This window comes from Scyliorhinus torazame, chromosome 11 (assembly GCF_047496885.1).
Source record: "Scyliorhinus torazame isolate Kashiwa2021f chromosome 11, sScyTor2.1, whole genome shotgun sequence".
Classification (NCBI taxonomy): domain Eukaryota; kingdom Metazoa; phylum Chordata; class Chondrichthyes; order Carcharhiniformes; family Scyliorhinidae; genus Scyliorhinus; species Scyliorhinus torazame.
Genome location: NC_092717.1, coordinates 119,982,321 through 120,003,714, shown reverse-complemented (window position 1 = coordinate 120,003,714; position 21,394 = coordinate 119,982,321). Strand labels below are relative to the sequence as shown.

Sequence of the window (21,394 nt, the reverse complement as noted above, 5' to 3'; positions counted from 1 at the left end):
ACAACAGCAACAACCAATAACAGAACAGCAATAAAAATAAGTATATACAACAGTGGAGATAACAATACTAATGGAACAGTAGTACATATATACAACAGCCTTACGTAGCCACACGTGGCTCACCACATCGCTCTCCACTTGAAAGGGCAGCGTCTCGTCTACTGCGTGCATCGTGGCCTTGGCGATTTCAGCTCTAATACGGTTGAAGGCATGTTCAGCCTCGGCCGTCAGGGGGAAAAGGGTGGACTGGATGAGTGGGCGGGCCTTGTCCGTGTAGTTTGGGGCCCACTGGGCGTAATATGAAAAGAACCCCAGGCAGCGTTTGAGAGCCTTGGGGCAGTGGGGAAGGGGGAGCTCCATGAAGGGGCGCATGCAGTCGGGATCGGGCCCCAGAACTCTGTTCTGGACCACATAGCCGAGGATGGCTAAGCGGTTTGTGCTGAATACGCACTTCTCCTTGTTATAGGTGAGGTTTAGAAGAGTGGCAGTGTGGAGAAATTTGGCAAGGTTGGCATCGTGGTCCTGCTGATCGTGGCCGCAGATGGTGACATTGTCTAGGTACGGGAAGGTGGCCCGGAACCCGTACCGGTCGACCATTCGGTCCATCTCCCTTTAGAAGACCGAGACCCCGTTGGTGAAGCCGAAGGGAACCCTGAGAAAATGCTAGAGGCGGCCATCTGCCTCGAAGGCAGTGTACGGGCTGTCCGCCTTACGGATGGGGTGCTGGTGGTAGGCGGATTTAAGGTCTACAGTTGAGAAGACCCGGTACTGTGCAATCTGATTGACCATATCAGATATGCATGGGAGGGGGTGCGCGTTGAGCTGCGTGTACCTATTGATGGTCTGGCTGTAGTCCACGACCATTCTGTGTTTCGCCCCAGTTTTATCACTACCACTTGGGCTCTCCAGGGGCTGTTGCTGGCCACGATGATGCCTTCCCGAAGCAGCCACTGGACCTCGGACCTGATGAAGGTCCTGTCCTGGGTGCTGTACCGTCTGCTCCTGGTGGCGATGGGTTTGAAATCCAGGGTTAGGTTTGTGAATAGGGAAGGTAGGTCGACCTTTAGGGTCACGAGGCCCCACACAGTAAGGGGTGGTAGGGGCCCGCCGAATTTCAAGGTTAGGCTCTAGAGGTTACACTGTAAGTTCAGGCCGAGTAGCAGGGCAGCGCAGGGGTTGGGGAGGACGTAGAGGTGGAAGCCGCTGAATTCTACGCCCTGGACCGTGAGTGTGACTATACAATATCTTCGGATCGCCATGGAGTGGGATCGGGAGCCCAGGGAGATTCTTTGATTGGTGGGGTGTACCGCAAGGGAGCAGCGCCTTACCGTATCTGGATGGATGAAGCTTTCGGTGCTCCCGGAGTCCAGCAGGCAAGAGGTCTCGTGCCCATCAATCTTCACGCTTGTCGTGGCGGTGGCTCGATTGTGCGGGTGAGACGGTCAATCGTGACCGAGGCAGGTCGTTGCTGGTCGTTGCTAGTGTCGAATGATGGGGTGCCCGGGGGGGGGCGCAGGTCCTGGAACAATGGTGGTGCCCATGTGCTGTGGGGAAGACAAGATGGCGGTTCCTGGAGATCCTGAGGTGGACAAGATGGCGACGCCCACGGGCCGCACGTGGCGGGAGTTGAAAAAGATGGCGGCGCCCATGGGCCGCACGTGGTCCGAGAAGGGGAATATGGCGGCGCCCACTGGCAGCGCGTGGTCCAGGGAGGTGAAGATGGCGGCGCCCATTGCCGTACGCGAGAGGGGTCGGGGCAATAGCGGCGACTGAGAGGGCCTGGCACACCTTAGCTAAGTGCCCCTTCTTGCCGCAGGCCTTGCAAAGGGCGGTGCGAGCCGGGTAGCATTGGCGGGGCTGTTTCTGTTGCCCGCAGAAGTAACATCGGGACGTATTGACTGGGTGAGCCCCCCGGTGGGGTGGCCGTCTGCGGAGTCCACGATGTGTAGGAGGGGTGGGCCGCGCGGCTGGGGGTGTAGGCCTGAATATTGCGCGAGGCGACCGTCAGCGATAGCGCCAGTTTTTTTGTTGCTGCGAGGTCGAGCGTGGCCCCCTCTAAAAGTCGCTGGTGTATGAGGTCTGACCCTATCCCCGTAACGAAGGCTTCCCACATGAGAAGGTTCGAATGTTCCGTGGCCGCGATGGCCTGACAGTCACAGTCTCTGACCAGAGGAATTAAAGCACGCCAGAAATCTTCTACGGACTCACAGAGAGTTGACTGCGAGTAGAGAGTACGTGTCTGGCGAAGAGCGTGTTCGTCCGCTGGGCATAGTTCTCTTTCAGTAGCGCCATGGCTTCATCATCGGTCGGCACGTCCTGGATAAGAGGAAAAACGTTGGAGCTCAGCCGCGAGTAGAGTATCTGGATCTTCTGAGCTTCCGAGATTGGGTCTGGTGCAGGCCTGATGTACGCTTCGAAACAAGCTAGCCAGTGTTGAAAGTCCTTTTTGGCATCGCTTGATTGCGGATCCAGCTGCAGGCGATCCGGCTTGATGCGGGGTCCATCTTCTGAAAATCTTAGAGTAATAAATTGATGCACGATCAATTGTACAGAGACGAGAGTTGAATACAACTGAGGCTTTATTACGCTAAGATGTGTGGCCTCCTACAGCAGCTGGCGAAGTGGCTGCTGTATGGGGAGCACACATATTTATACTCCGCCTACTAGGCGGAGCCAGCAGACAGGGACTACCCCCGTACCTGTAGTACAGGGCCTTACCACACATCTCCGAATATATACAACAGTGGTGATTACCACAGAGGACAAATGGGAACGGTGCCAGAGGGGCCCGGCCAACCACACCCACATGCTTTGGGCTTGTCCCAAACTTGCTGGGTTCTGGGCAGTCTTTTCCGAGGCAATGTCCAAGGTTGTGGGGGTGAGGATGAAGCCATGCCCGATAGTGGCAATCTTCGGGGTAACGGAGCATCCAGAACTACACATGGGGAAGGGGCCAACGCCCTCGCTTTCGCTTCCCTAATCGCACGCCGGAGAATCCTGCTCGGCTGGTGATCGGCAGCACCGCCCAAAGCTGCAGACTGGCTCGCTGACCTTTTGGGATTTCTCCACCTGGAGAAGATTAAGTATGCCATCCGAGGGTCAGAGGAAGGCTTCCTGGATACTTGGGGGCATTTCGCCGGCCTGTTCCAAAACCTGTTCGAGGCCAGCAACGAGGAGTAAGCTAATGAGAATTTTTTTTTAAAAACACCAAGATAGATGAGGAACCAAAAGACTGTGCAACCCGGGTGGGGGGAGACAGAAGGAAGGTGGGGAAACCACAAGAGATGGGGGGGGGGGGGGGGGGGGGGGGGTTACCCCCATTTTCTTTCATTCTTTCCGGAAAATAAAATAAAACCACAGCCAAAGCTGGCGGGGGGGGGGGGGGGGGGGAGTGGGGACAGGACAACAGGTAAGCGGGAGGAACTATAGACCGATCCAGAGGGCAGCAAAATGTACATTGGGTCAGTTAAATGAAGGACAAAATAAACCTCTCTGTATAATAAAGGAAATTAGCGCGGGCAAGAAAAATATGATGTGTATATACAGCTGTTTATAAATATGAGAAATGCCAATAAAGCGATTTAAAAAAAAAGATGAGTAAAAATATAGAGCAGATTTTCTGAATTGGCAATTGTCTAATAAAATTAAGGCGAGTAATATAGAAGAAACCCACTAGAAAAAACAAAAGGAGGAAAGTGCATTAAAAAGTGCACTAAATGTGGAACAATAAGGGAGAGCTGTTAAAAAGGCCATCAGTCAACACAGATGTGTACATTTTGAGCTGCGTGTGACCAGAGAGTTGGGTGTGCAGGTCAGTGTGTCCAATACATGGTATTCATGAATATCCAATGTTTGCTCAGAAAGTTTACCTGTAAATTAATGACATAAACACGCACCAAACAAGAACATAGTCAAACAACAACAAATACTTATATTTATACAGTGCCTTTAATGCAATGAAACATCCCAAGATGCTTCATGGCAGCATCATAAACCAAAGCCACATTAAGAGCAAGTATTTTGCCTCCATTTACAAACGAGAATAAAGAAATTGTAGGATTACCAGAACAAAAGGGTGAAATGTTCCATGGCAAGGGGAGGTAGGTTTGGGGGCAAATAGAGAGTTAAGATCCCAAAGAGTGATATCAAGTCAAGACCCCATTAACCTATTCTCTGCTGAGTTTCACTGGGGCTATTTTCGAGACCTGTGGGGAGTCCCCTTAAATCTGTCGGGAAACCAATTAATGTATGTGAAAAGCCAATTAAGTATTGTTCAACACTCAATTCTGGATTTAACAGCCAGGGTAACTGTTTGCCAACTTGTCAGGAACTTGTTAGGTCACTGAAGCAAGTGCACAGCGGGAAGAACTTCTTCAGTGAGACTGGCAAGCTGAGACGTCTTTGATCTGGTACATTTAAAAGTTTCAGCTATGGCCAGGTGAAAGGCTGCTCTTCAAAGCACTTCTTCACTCAGAGAGTGGTGTCACTGCTGGAAAATTTATTACCATCTTCTTGGAAGTCACTTCACCTGGCACGTTACCCATTTTTAGCTGCATTTCCATGCTGTCAGACTTCAGCACGCAGTGGGGGTAGTCTCTGCATCTCCGACTTCCATCTCCGTTGAGTGTCAGGAGCATAGGTCACCAGCTGCCTATCCCTCAGCCACAAGATAGAAGGGATGGGAGGAAGTGAGACCCCAATACAGAGGCTACAGGCAGAGGACCAGCTCTCTACATGTCTGAGCAGCAGGAGGCTCAGGCTGTCATGGCAGGTTGCTGCTGACACCTGCAGCCTGCTCAAACAACACATCCTTCCCGATGGAGCAGGTTGATACGAAATTCAACCAATTTCTAAGGGTGGGATTCAACGGAAACGTTTCTAAAAGTGTCATTTTGGGGCATTTGGTGGGGTGTTCCTTGACAGTTGCTTTTGCAAGATTACGGCCCATATTCAACGGCACTTACTGCTGAAAATGAGCCCCCATTAGCTTCTCACCATTACTGGCTGTCTCGCTGTCTGATTCGCCAGACTCGTGCCTCAACTTCCTGATGCTAACAAGGGGGAGCTGTTTAAAACGCTTCCTCACCACTCACTCCCAGACAACACACAAGCATGGCAGTCCGCAGACTTTGCTTTGGGGATGCCAACCTGGCCAGGTTTCTCAGTGCTGTGAATGAGAGGTGTGGTGAACCTATTCTACTAACCATTCACCACTGTATTACACTGTATCACGCTGTTGCCCATGTGAGCGCCACCTATGGACCATTGTACGATATTACACAGAATGTATCATGTTGGTGCCCTTGTGGGATCCGCCCCTGGTTCCGCCCCCTTGAGGGGAGGTATAAAGAGCAGCTGCCCTGTAGGCGGCTCTCACTAGCAGAGCAGTTGCAGGCAGGCACTGTTCTATTCGATTAAAGCCACTGTTCACTTCAACTCTCTGTCTCGCATGAATTGATGGTCGCATCAAGAGGCAGGGCATCCTATTCCCCAGAGGGGGTCGGAGGACCAGCAGCAGGGTAAGCAATGCTGCCTGGGAGGCACTGGCAGTGACAGTCAAGGCGGGCATCATGATAAGGAGAATCGCCGGCCAATGTCGGACGAAGACAAACGACCTCCACCGAGCTGAAAAGGTAAGTAACCACTCTCTCCTGGCATCAGTTCCGCCTGCCAACCCGGAAATTCCATAAACCCCACCCCCCACCACAAATCATTAGCTGACACCTCGCACCATCTGATTTTCCTCACAACCCACTGGCACCCACAAGCATAATCTCTTCCTAACCCACAGCCCACAATCAGTAAGCATAGGCAACAACACTTCCTCCACGATCATCCTCAACACCGATGCCCAACAAGGCTGTGCCCTCAGTCCCCTACTATACTCCTTATATACTTATGACTGTGTGGCTAAATTCCCCTCCAACTCAATTTTCAAATTTGCTGATGACACCACCGTAGCGGGTCGGATTTCAAACAATGACGAGACAGAGTACAGGAATGAGATAGAGAATCTGGTGAACTTGTGCGATGACTGTAATCTCTCCCTCAATGTCAACAAAACGAAGGAGATTGTCATCGACTTCAGGAAGCGTAGAGGAGAACATGCCCCTGCCTACATCAATGGGAACGAAGTAGAAAAGGTTGAGAGCTTCATGTTTTTAGGTGTCCAGATTACCAACAACTTGTCCTGGTCCCCCCATGCCGACACTATAGTTAAGAAAGTCCACCAACGACTCTACTTTCTCAGAAGACTAAGGGAATTTGGCATGTCAGCTATGACTGGCACCAACTTTTACAGATGCACCATTGTAAGCATTCTTTCTGGTTGTATCACAGGTTGGTATGGTTCCTGCTCTGCCCAAGACTGCAGGAAACTACAAAAAGTCGTGAATGTAGCCCAGTCCATCGCGCAAACCAGCCTCCCATCCATTGACTCTGTCTATAATTCCTGCTGTCTCGGAAAGGCAACCAGCATAATTAAGGACCACATGCACCTGGACATACTCTCTTCCACCTTCTTGTGTCAGGAAAAAGATACAAACGTTTGAGGTCAGGTACCATCCGACTCAAGAACAGCTTCTTCCCTGCTGCCATCAAACTTTTGAATGGATCTACCTTGTATTAAGTTGATCTTTTCTCTACACCCTAGTTATGACAGTAACATTACATTCTGTAGTCTCTCCTTCCTTCCCTATGTACGGTATGCATTGTCTGTACAGCATGCAAGAAACAATACTTTTCATTGTATACTAATACATGTGACAATAATAAATCAAATCAAATCAAATTATGTCCAGGTGTGGTGCCCAGGAGTAGGCAATTTAACCTCTCGAGCCTGCTCCACCGTTCAATATGATGATGGCTGATTTCATCATGGCCTCAACTCCACCGTCTTGCCCATTCTCCGTAGCCCTTCAACCCATTACTAATTAAAAATCAATCTAACTCCTCCTTAAATTTATTCGCTGTCCCAGCATCCACCACACTCTGGGCCACTATATCTTCTCTCAAATAAGGAACCAAAACTGTACACAGTGCTCCAGGTGCGGTCTCACCAATGCCTTGTACAGATGCAACAACACGCCCTTACCTTTATACTCTATTTGTTTAGCTATAAATGCCAACATCCCGTTCGCTTTCTTAATTGCCTGCTGTACCTCATGCTAGTTTTCTGCGACTCAAGCACGAGGACACCCAGATCGCTCTGCACCAGAGCATCCTTTCCATTTTTCCAACCAAATCAGATGACCTCACACTTATCCACATTAAACTCCAGCTGCCACATTTTGGCCAACTCACCTAACCTATCTATATACATTTGTAAAGTTCTTACTTCCTCATTGCAACTTGCTGTCCCACCTACTTTAGTGTCATCTGCAAATTTGACTATAGAACCTTCTATCCCAGTCATTAATATAGATTGTAAATAGCTGGAATCCAAGGACAGAACCCTGTGGCATCCCACTAGTTACATCTTGCCTTCAAGAAAAAGACCCATTTATCCCGACTCTCTCTGCCTTCCGTCCGTCAGCCAGTCTTCTATCCAAGCTAATAAATGACCCCTAACCACATGTGATCTAACCTTGTGTATTAACCTTCTGTGCGGCACCTTATCAAATGCCTTCCGGAAGTCTAGATATACTACATCTACAGGATTCCCATTATCCACTTGGCTTGTTACATCTTCGAAGAACTCTAGCAAATTAGACAAACATGATTTACTCTTCATTAAACCATGCTGACACTGATGGATGCATTTTGACATTCCAAATATCCTGAAGGAACTTCCTTAATAATGGATTATAACATTCCCCCATTCATTAACATCCCCCATTCACTAACATTCCACTAACATTCCCCCAATCACAAATATTCCCCCATTCAATGATATTCCCCCATTCACTGACATTTTCCCGTTCACTAACATTCCCCCATTCACTAACATTCCACTAACATTTCCCCAATCACTAACATTCCCCCAATCACAAACATTTCCCCAATCACTAACATTTCCCCAATCACTAACATTCCCCCAATCACTAACATTCACCCATTCATTAACATTCCACAGACATTCACCCATTCTCTAACATTCCACTAACATTCCCCCATTCACTAATATTCCCTCATTCACTGACATTCCTTCATTCACTGACATTCCCCCATTCACTGACATTCCCCCATTCATTAACATTCCACTAATATTCACCATTCACTAACCTTCCCCCATTCACTGACATTCCCCCATTCACTGACATTTCCCATTCACTGACATTCTCCCATTCACTAACATTCCACTAATATTCCCCATTCACTGACATTCACCCATTCACTAACATTCCACAGACATTCACACATTCTCTAACATTCCACTAACATTCTCCCATTCACTAATATTCCCTCATTCACTGACGTTCCTTCATTCACTGACATTCCCCCATTCACTGACATTCCCCCATTCATTAACATTCCACTAATATTCACCATTCACTAACCTTCCCCCATTCACTGACATTCCCCCATTCACTGACATTTCCCATTCACTGACATTCTCCCATTCACTAACATTCCACTAATATTCCCCATTCACTAACCTTCCCCCATTCACTGACATTCCCCCATTCACTGACATTTCCCATTCACTGATATTCTCCCATTCACTAACATTCCACTAATAGTCCCATATTCATAACATTCACCTATTCACCAGCATTCACTCATTCGTGAACATTTCCCCAATCACTAACATTTCATTGGTATTCACCCATTCACTAACATTCCACTAACATTTCCCCATTCACTAACATTCCCCCTTTCACAAACATTCCCCCATTCGCAAACATTTCCCCATTCACTAATATTTACCCATTCAGTAACATTACCCCATTCACTAACATTTCCCCATTCACTAACATTCTACTAACATAATGTTAGTAGCCTGATATGCGAGTGTGCATCTTGGTTATATTCGCTGAGATGAGCCCTACAATTACAGTAGGAAAGAAAGATCTAGGCAGATTTGCCCTGGAGCTAACATTTACAATTTTGTTGAGAAAAATGATGACGGAAGATCAATGTTAAATCTTAATATTGTCATGGGAATGTCACTTTAAGAAATGTTTGTCTTCTCAAGTGGCTGCAGTGATGTCAGTGTGTGGGTGGAGCTGGGCTCTGGCTCTGCTTTTAACTTTCGTTTTGAGCTGGAAGTTGTTTGTGACTCTGAGTTTTACTTTAGGTTTTCAGTTGGGGAGCTGCATCCAAACCAAGAAGGTGTATTTTGGTCTCTCCCTCTGCATGCTAAAGAATGTCTCCAGATCACTTGATAATTTCAAAGTAATACCTGTTTGTGTAAGGAATGCAAACCTACTGTTTTTGTCATAATAAAGGATGTTTGGCTTATGGATGTTGTTAGCAAAGTTACTAAGGGTTACCTATAGAGTACTGTATCTTTGGGGGGTGATATTTGTGTTGGTAGTTAATAAGATGTTTACTGTGTGTTTAGAAAATATTAACTGGATTCATAGAATAAACATTGTTTTGTTTAAAAATACTTAAGGGGCAGGAATCTCTGATCCTGAGGCTAAGTGTTGACGCCGTCGGAAACGCCGTCATGTTTCTCGACGGCGTCAACATGACCCCAGGATCAGCAATTCTGGCCCCTACATGGGGCCAGCAAGGCGCTGGAGCGGTTCACAGCCGTGGAATGGGCGCCGGGGGATGCGCGCATGCGCAGTGGGGCCGGCGCGAACCCGTGCATGCGCAGTCCCACCGGTGCAATTTCCGCGCATGTGCGGTGTCTCCCTTGTCCGCGCCGGCCCTGACCCAACATGGCGCAGTAGTACAGGCGCCGGCGCGGAAGAAAGGAGGCCGGGAGACAGAGAGGCCAGCTCGCCGATCGGTGGGTCCAGCTCGCGGGCCAGGCCACATTGGAGGACCCCCCCAGGGTCGGACCCACCCCCACCGCTAACCCCCCACCCCCCCTCCCACAGGCCGCACCCGGACCCTTCAACGCCGAGGTCCTGCCGGCTCAGAGCATGGTAGAACCACGGCGGCGGGACTTGTTTTTGTTTTTAACTGCCACTCGGCCCATCCGACCCGGAGAATCGTGGGGGGGGGGAGCGGCCCCCAACCACCGCCGCACCGACCACGCCGGCCCCAATGGCGCCGATTCTCTGCTCAGTGTCGGCTTCGGGGCGGCGTGGCGCGATTCTTGCGGCCCCCCGGCAATTCTCCGACCCGGCGCAGGGTCGGAGAATCCCGCCCAAGATCTCTGTTGCATCACACCTGGAAAGTGGGCCCTTGTGCTCCCCATAACCAAAATCTATTAGAAGTTGTGGGTCAGGTGAACTCCATGATATACTTTGGTGTTCTCTAAACCCTGGCCCATAACAATATTTATCCACCTACGTATCTATCAGGCATTTGTTGTTTTAAAGTGTATTTTTCTGCTTTAACTTATTGAACATAATTAGATTAAACTGTATATCATTTTAGTGTGGCCTTTTATTTTTTTTTTAAAATATATATTGTATTGAATTTTTTTTCCCCTGAGCAACATTTTTCCCGCTTACAAAACAAGCGAAACGATAACAGTAACAAAACAGAATTTTTTAAACTTTTTAACAATAGTAATAATAGTAGTAATAATATACAAGTAACAAAACCTCATACTCTATTACCCTATACTCAACTGCCCCCCCCCCCCCCGGGTTGCTGCTGCTGGTCATCCGTCTTCCCTCTAACGTTCCCCTAGGTAGTCGAGAAATGGCTGCCACCGCCTGGTGAACCCTTGAGCCGATCCTCTCAGGGCAAACTTTATCTGCTCCAGTTTAATAAACCCCGCCATATCGTTTACCCAGGCCTCCAGTCCGGGGGGTTTCGCCTCCTTCCACATGAGTAGGATCCTGCGCCGGGCTACGAGGGACGCAAAGGCCACGACATCGGCCTCTTTCGCCTCCTGCACTCCCGGCTCTTCCGCAACTCCAAATAGAGCTAACCCCCAGCCTGGTTTGACCCGGGCCTTCACCACCTGCAAAATCACTCCCGTCACTCCCTTCCAATACCCTTCCAGTGCCGGGCACGTCCAAAACATATGTGCATGGTTTGCCGGGCTCCCGCCACACCTCCCACATTTGTCCTCCACTCCAAAGAACCTGCTCAATCTTGCCCCCGTTATGTGTGCTCTATGTAGCACCTTAATAGTGTGGCCTTTTAAAGCTACACTATGGAACTATGCACTTCTCCCAAACCATTTCTTCAATGTGAATGTCGTTTATAACTGTTTTGTGATCAAAGATACGCAACATTTAATATGATGATGCTGTCCGATTCCTAATTAAATTTATGACATTTTAGGAATCGTTTACAAAGAATAATGTGTCATATTAGTAAGGGCAAAGTGTAACTATGTGCCTCTATTATAGCAATTTAGACGTAAATAACACAAACAGTCCAGTGGAACACAGGCTATTTAGGTTACTTAGCAGCTGATTTTATGTCACAATAACTATCACAAGCTACTGAGGCATTCAGGATAGTTTGCTATTCAAAATAATTGCTGTTACAGGTTTATTTCAATTGAATTATTAAATAGTACATCAGATTCACTTCTGATTCCAGGAAGAAGGAACAACTTGAATTCATATGGACTTCAAGATATCCCAAAACATTTCCCAGCCAGTGCAGACACTATTAAGTTATAGCGCATCACAACTGTCAAATTACACAAAGTAATGTTCCACCAGAGCAACAACAGAGAGACGTAATCAGTCAATCTGTGTTAGTTGTGTTGATTAAGAGATAAATGTTGGCTAGAACACCAAACAAACTGTATGACTAAAGTACTTTGCTCATGGCAAGCCCTCAATCTTTTCTCTTAATGCTGCACTTCGATCATTTAATGTTCACCTGACAGGGCTGAAGGGTGAGCATTTAATGTCTCCGTCGGGCACAATTTACCCAACAATTTCGATGTTGGTTTTGGGCACGTTTAGCGGGGTGTTTCTAGGTGCAGACCCCGCTATTCAACAGCACTTTGCCATTTTCCTTTACCCCAGCGAGGAACTCCCCGTCAAAGCCGCACTTTAGTCATTTCCTGAAGTGGCAACCCCCCCCCAACCCACACACCCCTCCACCCAACTTACCTCTTCCACGGCCCTCGAGTTTACCCTCACCCCACTCTTATGGGCAAAGTACCAACGGGCTCCACACCTGGCATATGCAACCTGGCACCCGGGCACCTTGGCACTGCCAGTCTGGCACCCTGGAAGTGCCCCTTCCAGCCTGGAAGTGTCACCCAAGTGCTTTGGCAATGCCAAGGTGCCCAGCTTTAGCGGCCTTTAAGTCTTATCTGGATAGGCACATGAACAGACGGGGTATAGAAGGATACAGGCGATTGGTCCGGATAGGACACGTGATCGGCGCAGTCTTGGAGGGCCGAAGGGCCTGTTCCGGTGCTGTGTTGTTCTTTGTTCTTTGTTCAACTGGCAATGCCAAGGTGCCCAAGGGTATGCCAGGATGCCACCCACCCCAATGCCCGACCACCCGGGAGTCTCCAATGGCCTGGGTGACCCCACCCAGTGCTGTTACAACTGGTCCATGATTGTGTGTGCCAGTATTAAACGGCACCCTGGCGAGGCACTGTGAGTGCTGAGAAACTCCCTGCTAAATGCACCTGATGCAGGACACAGCGTTTTTGTGGTTGATTCACACTCTATATATCTATGGGGGTGGTGCTCTAGTGCTCTGGGCCACCTCCAGTTATTGTAATGTGCTTCAAGAGGCTATTTAAATTCATATAAATCTCATATAAGCAATTGTGGTTGTAGGTAGAATTGGAATTGTTATCACCTAACTGAGGCTTTATTTTTAAAAATAAATTTAAGAGTACCCAATCATTTTTTCCAATTAAGGGGCAATTTAGCGTGGCCAATCCACCTACCCTGCACATCTTTGGGTTGTGGGGGCGAAACGCACGCAAACACGGGGAGAATGTGCAAACTCCACACGGACAGTAACCCAGAGCCGGGATCAAACCTGGGACCTCGGCGCCGTGAGGCAGCAGGGCTAATCCACTGCGCCACCGTGCTGCCCCCTAACTGAGGCTTTAGGATGGTACTGCAGGAACCTAGAAAATAAATGTAGAAAAGATAATTTGCTGTGATTATGAATGTTAGCGAGTATTTCTTTCAGCGCAGTTGAAATATTGGGAACTGTATCAATAGAAGAAAAGTATTCCAAAATTAAACAGGTAGCATTAGCCTTTGAATAGTGTGGATTTTACAGACCGCAGTCACCTTGCTTAATTCTCCTGTGAATTTATCTTACTAACCATTGGATTCTGTGCTCTCATCTCTGCAGGACAGCTTCCCTGCCCGCTTTGGAGGCATCCATTTTGTGAACCAGCCTTGGTATATCCACGCTTTGTACACCATAATAAAGCCATTCCTGAAAGACAAGACCAGAAAAAGGGTAATTAAAAATTCAGACAGATGGGAGACATGATTCAGCATGGCAATTAACAATTAATTTGCAAATATGGTTCAGAATAATAAAACTCTTCTCTGCTTAGTTGAATTGGAGATGAGGGCAAAATTATATAGAGGAGAGGATGCTGCGAATGAACAAACCATGCATGTCTTTATGCACATTATAAATGATAGTTCTGATCAGTACTCAACCTGTCTTGAAATACTAGATTAGGTGGGAAACGAGCCCTCTCACTGTTGAATTAACTTTTGCATTTGCACACCATACTATTGCCTGAAGCCATAATACCATAATGAAATAATTATGGCAATCTCTGCAAGACGTGCCAGATCATCGACATGGACACCACTATTACACAAGAGAACACCACCCACCAGGTACGCGGTACATACTCGTGCGACTCGGCCAACGTTGTCTACCTCATACGCTGCAGGAAAGGATGTCCCGAAGCGTGGTACATTGGCGAGACCATGCAGACGCTGCGACAACGAATGAACGGACATCGCGCAACAATCACCAGGCAGGAATGTTCCGTTCCAGTCGGGGAACACTTCAGCAGTCAAGGGCATTCAGCCTCTGATCTCCGGGTAAGCGTTCTCCAAGGCGGCCTTCAGGACACGCGACAACGCAGAATCGCCGAGCAGAAACTTATAGCCAAGTTCCGCACACATGAGTGCGGCCTCAACCGGGACCTGGGATTCATGTCGCATTACATTCATCCCCCGCCATCTGGCCTGCAAAATCCTACCAACTGTCCTGGCTTGATACAATTCACACCTCTTTAACCTGGGGTTACCCCATCTCTGGATCTGTAAAGATTTAGTCACCTGCTAATGGTCGCATTCCAAGCATTGTTTGGCATCTTTGAATTTGTCTATATATATGTTTCTGGAACATACCTCTTCATTCACCTGAGGAAGGAGCAGCGCTCCGAAAGCTAGTGACATCGAAACAAACCTGTTGGACTTTAACCTGGTGTTGTAAGACTTCGTACTGTGCTCACCCCAGTCCAACGCTGGCATCTCCACATCAGGAAATAATTATAAACAGGGCATGACAGGATAGATGTGGATAGGATGATTCCCTTAACTGGTGAGTCCAGAATCAGGGTGTTGTGTTATGCTGCTTCGGATAACACAGGCTGCTACTTGATGCAGTCTTAACTAAAGGATGCTCCAGACTCTGAAATGAGTTCACCATGTTTATTGAGCTATTAACACAGTTCTCAAATGAGTTCGACTCTTTGCTAATCTAACTGTAGTAACTCAGTCTAACTGTACCAGCTTGCTCTAAGCCATGTGCTGGGGTGTGATGCTGCTGATCAACCCTGTCGAACTCTCTTCATGTCTGTCTGGAAAGAGGCAGGGTGTGAGTGCCTCATCCCTTTTATAGTGTTTATGTCATGCCCCCTTTTGGTGATGCCACCTCTGAGTATCATGACTGCCCATTGGTTGTGTCCTATTCTGAGTGTTCATTGGCTGCATGTTTGCATCTCATGACATCTCCCCTTTTATTTTTTATTTTTTAGTTGTATATACATGTGAATGTGTCTGTCTAATGTGACTGACTGAGGAATACAGAACAGAACAAACAAAACAAATGCTCATAAGTCCAGTCTCTGAGGCTTCCGTCTGATCCTCGTCGACCGCCGGAGAGGTGGTGGAGGGGATGACGGTACCTTGACAGGCGAGTGGGAGGCACGACTGGTGGCCTCGTGGTTCGAGGTGTCTGGAGGTGGCAATTCGACATGTGGAAATGGAGGGGAAAGTGGTTGTGTCGAAGCAACTTTTCACAGTGCCCTTCGATTCCTTCGCACAATGGAGCCATCAGCCATACTTATGATATAGGACCTGGGCGCGGCCTATCGAACAACGACAGCCGGAGCAAACCACCCATCATCCGGTATCTTGATCCTGACCGTGTCTGCCGGGGATAGCACGCCCAGATCGGTGGCATGTGCATCATAGCCCTGCTTCTGGCTGTCACGAAGCTGCTGCATCTTCTGCAGCACCAGGAGGTGATCAAGGTTGGGCAGATGTATGGCTGGAAGCGTCGTCTGCAGGTCCCTGTTCATCAGCAGTTGAGCTGGCGACATGCCAGTGGACAAGGGAGTCACCCGGTACGCAAGTGGTGCAAGGTGTATGTCGGAAGCGGAGTCCGAGGCCTTGCGGATGAGCTGCTTAACGATGTGCACCCCTTTTTCGACTTTGTCATTGGACTGCGGATAGTGCGGACTGGAGGTGACATGCCTGAAATTGTAGCTCTTGGCAAACGTGGACCATTCCCGACTGTGGAAGCACGGGCCATTGTCGCTCATGACGGTGTTCGGGATGCCATGCCGTGAGAATGTCTCTTTACACGCTTTGATAACTGTCCGTGAGGTGAGGTCTGGCAGCTTCAGCACCTCAGGATAGTTTGAAAAGTAAGCGATGATTAAGATATAATTGCGACCATTCGCAACCTTGCCAACCTTGGACCATGGAGAGGTCTCTAGGTCATGTGGTTGGAGCGTCACCTTGCTCTGCACTGGTTGGAACCTCTGATAGGTTTCGGAGTTCAGGACCATGTCCGTGATGTCCTGGTTGATGCCGGGCCAGTAGACAGCTTGCCGGGCCCTGCGTCTGCACTTTTCTACGCCCAGGTGTCCCTCATGAATCTGCCACAACACCATGCTCTGGAAACGTAGCGGGATGACTATCCTGTCCAGCTTGAGCAGGATGCCGTTGATCAGCGTCAGATCATCCTTGATGTTGTAGAATTGAGGGCATTGCCCTTTCTGCCAGCCATTGCTGAGGTTGTGGATGACTCGCTGCAACAGGGGGTCTTTGGCCGTCTCTTCTTGGATGAGAACGATCTTCTCATCTGTTGCTGGGAGAGTGCTTGCACACAGTTGTACCTACAATTCAATGTGCTGGATGATCTCCAGTGGTTCACTGACGGAGTGGGACAATGCATCAGCGATGATGAGCTCCTTGCCAGGTGTGTACACCAAATTGAAATCATACTGTTATAACCTGCCTGCTTACCATTGGCTGGGGACTAATGACAATCCCACAATCCTGTGGGTGTATGAGCTTCCCCAATGAGGGGGGCGGAGAAACCATTCGTAAACTCCATGTATAAATAAAGCTGGCCAGTTTGGAACCAGCAGGAAGGAGTGTGCAGCAAGGGAAGTTGCTGCTGCTGTTATATATATATATGTTATTGTAAATAAATGTTATTACTTTGTATCCTTAAAACTCGTGCTGGATTATCTGTGGCCCTCACAAAACATACCTCCGGAGTTTGAGCAGAATTTGCTGCAAAAGAGGCATCATGTCGTTCAGGTCCTTTTGGATGATGTGGACCAGAGGCCTATGATCCGTCTCAACAGTAAATGTTGGCAAGCCATAGACATAATCATGAAATTTGAGGATGCCAGTGAGAAGACCGAAACACTCCTTCTCAATCTGTGCACATCTGGTCTCAGTGGGTGTCATTGCCCGTGACATGTATGCTACTGGTACCCAGGATGACGTGTCATCTCTTTGAAGCAACACCGCCCCAATGCCATCCTGACTCACATCTATGGATATCTTGGTCTCTCGGTCTGGGTCAAAGAATGCAAGGACGGGTGCAGTGGTGAGCTTGGCTTTCAGCTCCAGCCACTGCGTTCGGTGCTCCGCCTTCCACTCAAAGACGGTTGATTTTTTCACCAGGTTTCGTAGGGTCATGGTGTGTGTCGCCAAATTCGGGATGAACTTGCCAAGGAAATTGACCATTCCCAGGAAGCGCAGTACTGCCTTCTTGTCCTCGGGGACTTTCATTGCCTCGATGGCTTTAATTTTGTCTGTGTCCGGGCGCACATCGTGTTGCGAAATCTGATCGCCCAGGAACTTCAGCGTAGATGTCCCAAAACAGCACTTGGACCTGTTTAGCTTGAGGCCATGTTCATGTATGCGTCGGAATACTTTCTTGAGTCGCGACACATGTTCCCCTGGGGTTGTGGACCAGATTATGATATCGTCAATGTAGATAGGAACCCCTTCTGTTCCCTCCATCATCTGTTCCATGATGCGATGGAAAATCTCTGATGTCAAGATGATGCCAAATGACATTCGGTTGTAGCAGAATCTGCCAAAAGGCGTGTTGAAGGTGCAGAGCCTTCTGCTGGATTCTTCAAGTTGGATTTGCCAAAATCCTTGGAATGCGTCCAATTTTGTGAAGAAGCGCGCGTGTGCCATCTCACTCGTGATTTCTTCCCTCTTCGGGTTGGGGTAATGTTCCCGCATAATGTTTTTGTTTAGATCCTTGGGGTCAATGCAGATGCGTAGGCCCCCCGAAGGTTTATTTACGCACACCATTGAGCTGACCCAGTCGGTTGGTTCAGTGACCTTGAGATGATGCCTTTTTGTTGTAGACTCGTGAGCTCTGCCTTCAGGCGCTCTCTCAGTGGAGCAGGGACGCGTCTTGGTGCGTGGACCACTGGCTTGGCATCAGGCTGCAGTCGAATCTTGTACTCGTACGGCAGCGTGCCCATCCCGCTAAATACATCTGGGTACTGGGTTAGGATGTCGTCGATGCTGGCTTGAAGATCCGAATGGGACGGCGTTGTGGTGTAGACCCTTTGAATGAGGTTCAGTTGCTTGCAGGCGTGCGCACCTAGCAGGGACACCCTGTCTGGTTTAACAAACTCGAAGCGTAAGCTTGCTTGTGTGTGTCGGCTGGGCACCTGCAGATGGCAGGACCCCAGTACCTTGATTGCGTTTCCATTGTAGTCCAGGAGTTTGCAGGCAGCTGGAAGAATTGTGGGGAGGCTTCTTGATTCTCTTGAAATCCACCTGCGAAATCAGGTTGGCGGAGGCACCTGTGCCCAGTGGTTGACCTTCATCACTGCTTGCCATTCGTCCTCGGAATCCATGGCCAGGATTGATTGCACTCACGATGTGTCCTGTGTGGCGTATTTTCACTTTGTAATAATGCCCACTCGGTAAGTGTTGTCCAGGTATTCATCATCTGGATCCGTAGCACTGCCTGGATCAGAGTCATGCATTCGGTGTTACACACTTCTGATGCGCTGCTGTCGGAATTGGGAGCGCTGACTCCTGACTGGTGGTGCAGATCTGCACAGGGCTGCATTGTGGTTTGGTTTCCCACAGTTTAAACAGTGTTTGCCTCTTGCAGGGCAGTTTTTTAAAAAATGGGTGGTGCCGCAATTCGCACACGTCATGACGGCAGCGTCATGATGCTCAGTGCATCATTGCACATGCTCGGTGCGGTACTCGGACGTCTGTACCTGCGCAGTGCAGTTTTCGGCCGCTTCATGCTCCCGATCGCATTGCGCATGTGTCGGGCCCCGGGAAGAGCGTGTAAAATGGACGCTTTTGTCAATGTGGAGGCGCTGCATCCGGGAGATGGCCTGAACACTCTCCACCTCGTGGGAGGCTTGTTTTTCACTTACTGCCGTTTTGTACTGTGAATAGCGATTTTTAGAGTGCTCATGCACAGTACACGTCTCAATCGCGACTGGCAGGGTCATGTGCTTGATTTTCAACAATTGCTCTCGCAGAGGATCAGAGTGGACTCCAAAAACGATTTGGTCTCTGATCATGGAGTCAGCGATATCACCAAAGTTGCAGGATCGCGCTAGCAGTCTAAGGTTAGTTAGATTGGAGATGAAGGATTCGTCTTTACCTTGCATCCTCTGCTTGAAGATGTAGCGCTCAAAGGTTTCATTGGTGTCCACCTCGCAGTGGCTGTCGAATTTGTCCAGGATGGTTTGGTACTTTGTTTTATCCTGCCCTTCGAAAGTGAAAGGAGTTGAAGATCTCTATCGCATGGTCACCCGCAGTGGTGAGTAGAAGAGCTATCTTCCGAGCATCGGTCACGCCATTGAGGTCGGATGCTTCCACATATAGTTGAAATTTCTGCTTGAATGATCGCCAGTTGGCACTAAGATTGCCGGTGGTCCTGAGCTGATGAGGAGCCTGAATCTTGCCCATTGTGCCTGTATTCAGGAGCTGGTTGTCACGGATCTTGCTGAGTTGAACTAAATAAATTGAACAGTCACTCCTCGTATCATGTTGTGTTATGCTGCTTCAGATAACACAGGCTGCTACTTGATGCAATCTTAACTAAAGGATGTTCCAGACTCTGACATGAGTTCAACGTGTTTATTGAACTATTAATACAGTTCTCAAATGAGTTTGACTCTCTGCTAATCTAACTGCAGTAACTCAGTCCAACTGTACCAGCTTGCTCTAAGCCACGTGCTGGGGTGTGATGCTGCTGATTAACCCTGTCTAACTCTCTCGGTGTCTGTCTGTGGAAAGAGGCCGGGTGTGAGTGCCTCATCCCTTTTATAGTGTTTATGTCATGCCCCCTTGTGGTGATGCCACCTCTGAGTGTCCTGACTGCCCATTGGTTGTGTCCTATTCTGAGTGTTCATTGGTTGCATGTTTGCATATCATGACACAAGGGACATAGGACTGGATTCTTCGGCCGCACCCACCGCAGTATCGCCACAACGGGAAGCGGACCATGTAAAGGCTAATTGACCTCGGGCGGGAATTTCCGGTCACCGGGCGGGCGCGGTTGAAGAATCCCGCCCATAGTCTCAGAATCGGAGACACAGCCCTGTAGACTGGTTCTGGGGCAGGTGGGACAAAGTTAAGGACATTCCATTTGAATGCATGCTGCATTCGCAACAAAGTAGATGATCTGAGAGTGCAAATAGAGGTCAATGGGAATGATTTAATTGCCCTTGCAGAGACATGATTACAGAGTGACCAGGACTGGGAACTGAATATTCAGGGAGATTCGTCATTTAGGAAGGATAAGCCGAGGGGAAGAGAAGATGGGATAGCACTGTTAAAAAGGGCCAAAATCAGTATATTAGTGAGAGAGAATCTTGAATTGCAGGATCCAAATGTAGAATCAGTTTAGATAGAGCTTCAAAACCTCCAGGGGCAGCAAACAGTGGTGGGAGTTGTTTACAGGTCACCAAACTGCAGTGACAATGTTAGATATGGTATAAATGAGCAGATTAGAGCTGCATGTAACATGGCTAATACAGTAATAATGGGCAACATCAATTTACACACAGACTGGGTAAACCTAATTAGCACTAATGTTGTGGATGATGACTTCCTAGAGTAGAAAATGGGTTTCTATAGCAGTACGTAAGGGAGCAACTAGGGATTGGGCTATTTTGGATTTGGTATTATCTAATGAGAAAAGGTTAGTCAATAACCATACTGTAATGGAGCCATTAGGAATTAGTGATCATTATATGATTCAGCTTTACATTAAGTTTGAAAGTGATATAATTCATTCTGTAACCAGGGTCTTAAATCTGAAGAAAGGATATTATCAAAGTATGAGGGGCAAGTCAGCTATGGTGGATTGGGATATAGATTAAAAGATTTGTTGGTAGATAGGCAGTGGATAATAGTTGACATAATATTACATGATCGAGAATAAATATACATTCCTCAAAGACACAAAAATCCAACGGAAAAGGTGAATCAACATTGGATAACAAAATAAGTTAAAGATTGCAATATATATCAAAGGAAGTAATTTATAAGATTGTCAGGAAAAGCGATAAGTCTGAGGATTGGGAGCAAATCAGAATCCAGCAAAGGTTGACCACAAAACTGATAAAGAAAGGGAAAAGAGATGAATTTGAGCTAGTGAATAAAAGCATCTTTAAGTTTGTGAAAAGGAAAAGGGAAAGATTAGCAAGGACAAATATGGGTTCACTACAGGCAGAGACAGGAAAATATATAATGGAGAATAGGTAATTGGCAGAGAAACTAAACAGTTTATTTGTGTCTATCTTCACGGAGGAAGTTGCAGAAAATCTTCAAGAAATACTCAGGAACCAACGGAATGGTGAAAATGCAGAACTGAAAGAAATTAG

General features: G+C 48.0%; 1 protein-coding gene across 7 annotated transcripts in view; it reads left to right on the top strand.

Annotated features, from left to right (window-relative positions):
* LOC140385490 (clavesin-1-like) overlaps positions 1–21,394 on the top strand; it is a 271,602-nt gene that overhangs the window by 105,165 nt on the left and 145,043 nt on the right. For 6 of the 7 annotated variants that reach the window (XM_072467706.1, XM_072467702.1, XM_072467703.1 and 3 more), the window contains one exon: positions 13,363–13,473. The exons of the other annotated variant lie outside the window; for it this stretch is intronic. In XM_072467706.1, coding sequence (XP_072323807.1) covers positions 13,363–13,473 — 111 coding nt within the window. The remainder of the gene's footprint in view (positions 1–13,362; positions 13,474–21,394) is intronic. 7 annotated transcript variants of the gene reach the window in all.